The sequence below is a fragment of the Eptatretus burgeri genome, chromosome 15 (assembly GCF_056783735.1).
Source record: "Eptatretus burgeri isolate ZD-2024b chromosome 15, Ebu_testis_v1, whole genome shotgun sequence".
Taxonomy (NCBI): Eukaryota; Metazoa; Chordata; class Myxini; order Myxiniformes; family Myxinidae; genus Eptatretus; species Eptatretus burgeri.
The window spans coordinates 14875257-14884093 of record NC_140975.1 but is presented as its reverse complement, the minus strand read 5'-3'; the positions used below and the strand labels follow the sequence as shown (position 1 = coordinate 14884093).

The following is an 8837-nucleotide window of genomic DNA, read 5'->3' as shown; positions in this document are numbered from 1 at the left end:
TCCCAGGACGAAGGGTCCCGGCCCTGAAGCATACTGTGTTCGCGGAGCCTCAGGAGGCGACAGTTTCCATCTCATGATTGTGTGCGATGACGTCAGCTGCAGAAATAAAAACAAGAGCCATCACGGTTTTACAAACCGAGAAACTCCAAGCACAAACAGCCAAGGATATAAGAAAATTCCATTTTAGTTAGTGTATGCGTATAGTAAATCTTCATTTGGGCAACTAATTGCCAAGAAATGTTTTATTTCAATTCAAAAATACCAAATCTCCTTGTATTCATAAACGCAATAATGAACTTTTAAATTCACACTTTCAGAATTGCAAGTTACAATCCGATGTTTGACATTCTTTAAATGTACAATCAAACATGTAGGCTGTGTATACCTCCAAGACAATTTCAGGATAGAATAAGCAATACAGATCAATCATCACATTTGGAGGATTTGCCCAATCGGATTCATCGGCAAGAAAATCCAGACACTGGATTTCCAATTAGAAAACAAACTTTTAATTTCCAAATCCAAACAGATGATGCAAAAGTAGATACAGAAAAAGAAGACACTGTCAAGAGTCTGAGGGTTTCTGATAGATCAGATACAGTCTCCTTCCACGGTACATCAATGGGATCAACCCACGGTAGCTGTTCCTGGCTATGTTAGCCTTCAGATCTCCCATAATGCCGAGCGCCCGCACTGCGCCTGCCAAGTTGTTCTGTCCGGAGAGACGAAGCACCAATTCTTCATTACCATCTTGCTGTGCCACAGTTTCCAGTTCGGAAAGGGAGGAAACCTGTGATAGCGTAACCCAATTAGTCTTCATTCCCATGAAAGGTGGCCCGTTTCCTTACCTGCCTCTCAATTCCCAAATATACCCTCTTCTCACCTCTTTGGCTGCCATCAGCCTCTGCTCCATCTCTTGCGCGTAGCGTTTCGGCTCCAAATAATCAAGTGCTAATGTTGAGAAGGATACATAACCCCGCCAGCGTCTGACGTAGCGTAGATGTCGGTCAAAGAACTGGCCTTGGCTGACTCCAGACCTCCCAAAGGTTTCGGAACGCGGCACCTCGGGGCGCAAGCACTGCCGGCCCTTTCTTTGTGCTGGCTCTCTCAGCCAATCGTCCCAGAATGCCTAACAACATGAAGGAGAGGTGGGTGGAAATGTTCTCAGTTAATGCCATCCTCCTCTTTGTACAAGTAATAACTTGTTCACTCCAATTGGAAGACAGGGAAGAGATGGAGGAGAAAGAAGGAACAACCTCAACCATGTTTGGCATTGCAAAGTGAACTGTGCTGTGGCATACCAAATCCTACTGTGTACGGCAGATCATTTGTAGTTTTAGCTGTCCCCGTTTGCCATACACCCCTTTATAATTGTCAGTGTATTTATCTCCTGCTGTGTGTAGCAGGATTCAGTTTGGCACAGCTCACTTCATTCCGCAGTGTGCAAAATGTGGCATCAACAGTAACATGGGACCCACGAGAGAGTCAAAATAGGGGAGGGTGATATGAGCAACCCCAGTTAAAAGAAATTGCACTGCGGAAATAGAATACACAGAAGTAGATGCTTAAGAACAATGATAACGATGAAGAAACAATCAAAACTGATAAATGCAAACATGGGGGGGGGGGAAGAGTCAGAGTAAATGACTCAGACCTTTGGCCAAACTGGTTCCAATTCTTGCCACAACTCCTGACGCAAAAGCCAACCGAGGCCAGGAAAAAAGTCTGTGCGGTGCAAAAGATCAGGACGTGAAACCTCAACCAACTCCGGGCGCCCATTGTCGCTCCAGGCAGATGCACACAGCAAACTGCTGTCCGTGGAAAGCAGGGGCAACGTTGCCTAAATAATACAAGGTGAAGAGAACGTGAATGAGGAAAATGCATCCATCTGACACACACATTCACATGAATGTACACGTACACATATACGCACACAGAACACCTTACCCCACACAGTCTTGAAAAACTAGGACATGGGCGGGGTCTGTAAGCGGCAAATTTGATTGGTCGAGATGATGTAAAATGCTGTAATATTTTGTCCAAGTACTGCCAAACGGAAGGGGTTTGAAAGTGCCAAAAAGCGATTTGTGTTCTTTCGTGTTCAAGTACACAATTCAATTGAAATAAAATAAAGATTTTAAAGGCCGTATCATTTTTTCTTTTCTTTTTTTTAGACATTTACCAGAGTAGATGTAGTGTCTTTTACCTGGTGTTGGCGCAGTGGTGAGGGCAGCGGCTTGGGATCCAAAAGGTCCTGAGTTCAAGCCCCGTTGGGCCACTGAATTAATACACCAGGGGGTTGACTCAGCCTGTCATCCTTCCGAGGTCGGCGAAATGAGTACCAGTGTACTGGGCCGGTGTATACCCCGGTTAAAATAGGTGTACCATATCCCTGTGTCGTAAGAGGCGACCAGGGTTGCGTCAGGAAGGGCATCCGGCGTAAAACATGTGCCAAATCACTATGCGGATCATACGGATGATCCGCTGTGGCGACCCCTAACGGGAGCAGCCGAAAGAAGAAGAAGATATATACTGCATATACTGTGTATATATATATATATATATATATATATATATATATATATATATATATATATATATATATATATATATATATATATATATATATATATATATATACACACATATACAGAAATTGTCTTGGAGGATAGTGTACAAGTATATAAGTCAATGAAATAAAATAAAAGTTTTAAAGGCTCGAGGGGAAAAAACTTTTTCGGAAGTTTACCGTCATTGATGCACCGTCTTTTACACCACCTTATTTAACACATTTCATTTGGTGTTCGTGCCTGTTGTTTGTGTCCTTTATGACATCCTTAAAAACGGTAAGTTTCCTGTTTGGAATGATTTTCAATTTTGTTTGACTGCCAGACACGCAGACAGAATTTTTTGTTGTTGTTAATCTCACTCCTCTCTGCACAAGTACGATTGGGACAAATTCAGAGCCAAAGTACTCTTAAGCTACAGGTTCATGTTCCGAGTTGTGTTCAAAATATAACATTCAATTGAAATCACGTTGTTTCTCAATCATAAACTGATGGTTCCATCAGAAGGGCAGACAGACGGACAAAGTGAACAGACTGCTTAACCCCACCTTTTGCTTTGCATGAATGGGGTAACGAACTTAGATGAATAAGGCCACTTTATACCTGCTAGCAACTGTATGCTGGAAAATTATATTACTGAAACCCTCAGACTCTTGACAGTATTCTTTTTCTATATCTTGTTTTGCATCATCTATTTGGGTTTGGAAATTGAAAGTGTTTTTTTTGTATTGGAAATCCAGTGTCTGGCTATTCTTGCCAATGAGTCTGATTTAGACAAATCTTCCAAATGCGATGATTAATCTGTATTGGTTATTCTATCTTTAAACTGTCTTGCAGGTATACACAGTCTCCATGTTTGATTGTACATTCAAAGATTGTTGCACATCGGATTACAACTTGGGATTCTGAAAGCAGTGCAAAGTTAAAAGGTCATTTTGGCAGTGAATATTGTTTATGAATGTGGAGATTTGGTATTTTTGAATTTAAATAAAACATCTGTTGGCAATCAATTGTCCAAATGAAGACTGACCTCCTCATAAACCAATTAAATGGAAATTTATTCTCACATCCTTAGCTGTTTGTGTCTGGAGTTTTTATATTTGCAAAACTGTGGTGGCTCTTGTTTTTATCCCCATGGTTTTTGAAAAAACAACAAAAATTGGGGAGATATTGTCTGTCCATCCATCCATCATGCTATCTCCTAAACGGTTGTTCAGAAATTCCCCAAACTTGTCGTTATGATCACCACATGGCATGAAGATGCAAGAGCAGTGTCACTTTTGCCTCACCCCTTGGGACAGGGTCAAAAGGTCAAATACCCAAAAATGCAATTGCACGTTTTTAAATGAAACTTTGGATATGCAATAAATATTGGGAGACGCACGAGATATGGAACGTTTGGATTTGACCCTGATTCATGCAACAGTTGTCACAGGGATCAAAATGGGGTGGGGGGGGGACTTTAACTCAAAATTTGATATTGGGTTGTCCCTGGTGGAACTTTATGCCATCTTTCAATTTTGCTTTCAGTGGGGAGTCAGGGGATTTGCGATGACACACTATCGACTTTGCTAGAGTTTACACTGCCAATGTCATCACGCGATATATGTTTGCTATCTTTGGAAAAGAACAAATATTCCTGTGCACTGCCACGTCATTGCCAGCCAAAGATGAAATTGTATCACATTCAAGCAAATCAGATGTTGACAAATAAAATTAAAATAAAAAACAACAAATGCAGTGATCTTCTAAGCTCGACATGCGTGGAATTTCAAAATTTTTGCATAACTGTGTATAAAGAGAGAGATGGTAGGATAACCTAGAGGTATGCACACTGACCTTTAGAGCTGTCTAGCCTGGGATTGCATCCCAATTCAGCTGTAAACAAAGTTAGCCACTGACTGGGCATCCTCCATTGTACAAAGTCCTTCCATGGCACAACTGAACTCTTATCCATCGAAAAGACCTTCATCCACAAGCTTGATGTAATTGTGCTCTCCCCTCTGGGCTGACTCCCCTACCTCACACCTTGTTCAGCTCGATAGCGTGGAAACCAAGGCCATCAAGATTATTGGAATCTCTGCGATGAAGCTGCATCTATGGGTCAATAAGTACACCATCGTAGAAAGGTCGGTGGTCTCTCGGTCTTCTACCACCTCATCTGCTATTTCCGTGCTTTGTAACCCCCCCCACCCCCACCCCAGGTTTTTGCAGGGCACACATGGTCCACCACCAACCCCTTCTGGTTAAACTACCTAAATCCAGGGTTCATTTTTTTTCTCCCACCTGTGGAACCAACTTCCACATTCTCTTAAATCCCATTCATCCTTCTAGGTCTTCGAGACAGCCATTCACCACAATTTCAGATCTGCATCCTCTCCTGCCCCATATTCCTCCCCACACCCATTGTTTGCCCAAGTCCGATTCTATCTTGGCCTTCAACTCTGCTGTTGGTGTCCCCCCCCTCTCTCAGCTGTTAATTTTGTTCTTTTGTGTCCTGATACATTCAGTGTACAAATGATAGCTCTTCTACGAGCCTCGACTATGAATACAAAAAAAAACAAAAAGTCACCTTGGTGTCTTGCGTCCAGGGCAAGACATCTATGTGTGCATCGTCAATTAGATGGAGTTTAAGCCAAAGTACCCAGCTACCAGAGAATAAAATGGTTAGCGTTATCAATCATAAAGCATCACAAAGCACCGACGTTTCTGGCTTTACCAGACATCAGATCAAAAGAAAGCTATCTTTGACGAGGGGTAAAGGCCAAAATGTCAGTGTTTAGTGATCCTTCATTGTGAATAACTCAAACCATTTTACCCTGCACACGTGAAGTAAAGAGTGGGGTTAAGCAATTGGTTCATGTCTGTCCGTCTGATCAGTTTATGATCGAGGAACAACTTATCCAAATCGAACGTTACATTTTGACCACGAATCGGAACATGGATAGGAAGACAAATTTTCCGTTTGAACGTGCCTTGAATTTTAATTTGCCCGGGAACACGCGTGCGTAGAGAGGAACGAGATAATATTTTTACTCTCTCTCTGCCTGCCTGGCAGTCAAACAAAATTGAAAATCATTCCAAACAGGAAACTTACTGTTTTAAGGGTGTTATAAAGGACACAAACAACAGGCACGAATAACTAATGTGACATGTTAGATCGGGTGATGTGATAGACACTGGGTAAAACCGAGAATTAATTTATTTGTACGCCTTAAAACCTCTTTAAGCCTTTATTTAAATTGAATTATATACTTAACCACGAGAACAAAAATCACCTTCATAATACGTCCAATAAACACATATATCGATACATAGCACGAGAAGGAGTAGGCATGTGAGAGCGTACATGTATGGGTCAAGAAGAAGTCGCCGATAAGGCTATGCATGATGCCGATTGATGCTGCGTTATATGGTCATCAATAAAGCCTCCATCTCCTCAACTGCGACTCAACGTCGTCTTATAAAACTGCTTCAGTAGTGCTAAACTTCTAGATTTTTTAAAAACGATCTTGAAAAATATATATTTTTTAATTGAAGTATATAGTTGACCACGGGTATGCGGGGTGTTGTGTTCTCATGTTTTTATTATTGTGCCACCAATGCAGACCACTAGTTGTTTTTTGGCAGCAGCAATTACATTTTTTTACCGTCTGCCAATACTAGTCGTTGGTAGACAGTGAAGATCCCACTGTGTATTTTATAAAGAGTAGGCGAGTTATTGCCAGCACCTTAAACAAATGACCAACACCTGTCATCATTGACTGCTGGGAAGGCAACAGCAAACCACCATGCACAACCCCCGTCAAATGAGTATTCGACAGCAAGAACACTCTCCAAAGAGCAGGCAGGGTACGATGATGATGACAATGATGCAGAAACACCATTTAATAACATATTCTTCAGTTGCTTTTCAAGGTTTATTATTTAAGTCACGATATCCGACCTACGATTGACTGCGGAATTACTCATAGCTTCAATTACTCACAGCTTCAACTCAGTTGGATATTTACAGTTAAATTACATTGAATTTGAGTTATGGTGAACGAGATTCAAAGCAAACTGAACGTCATCTCAAAATCAATGTGAACCGCTACGGTCTCATTCCCCCGCCCCCCCCCCGTGTTTTTCAACACAAAGTGTGCGTGCCAATCACAAGTGCTTTTGCAAGCTTGTTCTGAGTTGGATGAAAAGGTTGATACCTTTTGTATTTGCCAATTTTTGGTTCGTGGGCACCAGCAGTGACCACTATTTTTGTTGTGTCTGTGTGTCTGGCTGTTTGTGACTCTCTCCAGAGCATAGCTCCGTGATGTTTGATGTGATCTTGATGAAACTTGGACACAAGCTAGATATCATGGTCTAGTTGTGTCTTTCTGTATGAGGGGCATCCCACGCCCCTTGTGGGTGGAGCCACGCCCACATTAACTTTTTTTTTTCTCGAAATTTCATTTCCTAGAAGCTGTGCGTAATGTCCATAAGTACAACATATAAAAAAAATCCGATTTGATTTGGCCAATTTTGACGGAAGAGATAGGTTTTTACGGTAGGGCTTCCTCAAAAGCTTCCACTAACTCAATTGTACCTATCGTGGCATTGTTCAATAATGCCCGCGAACCATCGTCGCCTCCCGGCTAGTTTATTTTTCTTCAATATATCAATTCACAACCACAGAGGCGGCAAGGAAGGAGATGGTAGATAAGAGCGAAACAGTCGTCCACCGGTCTTACCAGAAAGTACTCCAGGAAATCTGGTGAAACCTCCAGGTCATCTTCAACTACAACTGCTGCCTCGTACTCCATCACATTAAAAATCTGAGGCAGAAGGAAGCAATGCACTTGAGTAAAGGAGCTGGGACGTGTTGGGCATCTTAGGTAAGAGGCGCACTTTGTGGGACATCACGGGGATTGTCCGAATGAGCATACAGACCTGTTGGAGGGCCCACTTGTAGTGAGTTGCGATGCGGTAATAGCCCGTGAGCTTCTTCTGCGTTGGAGGCAGCTTGGGTTCAAACTGCGTTACTTCTTCGGGTGCCTGAAGTAACGTCACTTTATCCTTGTAACGGATGATCATCTGCGCGGTGGGTCTGTTGTTGCATCCCAAGCTGACAAAGATTGGAAACCTGGATAGGATGCGCGACTCGGAGTCCCTGCCCCTCGCCACCAGCTCCTGGCGGGAGTGAAGGAGCGAATCCAGGCAGCGCGAAATCGACGGGCGATCGCACGCGACCACCAGGATGGCGACGCCGGCGTCGGCTCGTGGAAACTTTTGCCTCGGTTTGGAAGTTCTGTTCGTTATCGGCCTGAGCATATCCAAGATGCGTTTCTGTTGCTGCAGCTCGAGCTCGAGGTGCGAGGTGAGGTGGGAAAACGAGTTGGAAAGTAAATGCTGCTCAGGGAAGGTGGCTGCCGAGGGAGAGCCGGCCCTCGAGAACAGGAACAACAGAAGAGCAAGGTGAGAGGCGAACACAGCAAAAATGAAGATGCGGCATGAGCGACGCATGGCTGGGAGAGCGGGGAAATGGGGGAAGACATAGACGAGGACAAAGATCCCGGCAAAGAAAAAGTCAAATCCAGAGGGGGTGGAATTACAAACAAGATCTTCAGGTTCAACAAAAAGTCTGTTTGGTGCAACAAAAGGGAAAGGTCAACAAACTTGTCCCCCCCCAACCCCTCCCTCCCCCCCGCCCTTTGGCTCAGTCGACGAGGGGGGAGGAGCTCACAGCCATGCAAGATGCCACGTCGCTCCTGGGAAGGTAAGCAGGGTTATAAAAGGAAGACAGACATTAGTTTACCTTTGATGCACGGTACAACACCAGTCAGGAATTCATGGTACATCAAATAAACACCACACACAATTGGAAGGACGTTAAAAGTAAACATCAGTAAAGTACTTCCAAAATAAAGCGGTGACGTCCACGGAGCACAATCAAAAGGATTTTACCATTTTACATTCATCGTCCAATGACGAAAGTCCACGGAATTGTGAGCTCACACGTCACAAAACAAGATTACGTAGACACGGACGAGTCGACCCGTGAGGAGAGGCTGGGCGATGATTCCCCCACCAAAAATGGACGGATTAGACACTTATCCGTAAACTCACCCGATATCGATTAAATGTCTTGTCGGTCGTTCGGGTGTTCGAATCCCGTGTGGTGGTGTCGCCCTAATCCTGAGAGGGGAAACAAGAGGCTGCGCTGCGCGCGCAGCGAAACGTCAACGAGATCCCCGGCGCGCGCGCGCGCGCGCGTCACGTGACGTGACCGGAAGT

The 8837-nt window shown here is 43.7% G+C and overlaps 1 protein-coding gene across 1 annotated transcript; it reads right to left on the bottom strand.

The window, feature by feature from the left end:
• Positions 1 to 227: 227 nt before the first annotated feature.
• MGAT1 (alpha-1,3-mannosyl-glycoprotein 2-beta-N-acetylglucosaminyltransferase) lies at positions 228 to 8836 on the bottom strand. The gene is made up of 6 exons (XM_085858301.1): positions 8670 to 8836; positions 7494 to 8311; positions 7295 to 7378; positions 1655 to 1840; positions 884 to 1129; positions 228 to 790 (listed from the first exon to the last, which is right to left on the bottom strand). Exons 2-6 carry the CDS (start codon positions 8064 to 8066, stop codon positions 566 to 568), a joined length of 1314 nt encoding a protein of 437 aa, XP_085714427.1. The 5' UTR covers positions 8067 to 8311; positions 8670 to 8836; the 3' UTR covers positions 228 to 565.
• Position 8837: the final 1 nt, after the last annotated feature.

Excerpts from the sequence above, each read along its gene's own strand:
- MGAT1 (XM_085858301.1), bottom strand. The coding sequence starts at position 8,066 with ATGCGTCGCTCATGCCGCATCTTCATTTTTGCTGTGTTCGCCTCTCAC. Across the intron at positions 1,841-7,294 it reads ATTTCCTGGAGTACTTTCTG|GCAACGTTGCCCCTGCTTTC; the intron begins GTAAGACCGGTG and ends TGTATTATTTAG. Across the intron at positions 791-883 it reads GGCTGATGGCAGCCAAAGAG|GTTTCCTCCCTTTCCGAACT; the intron begins GTGAGAAGAGGG and ends ACGCTATCACAG.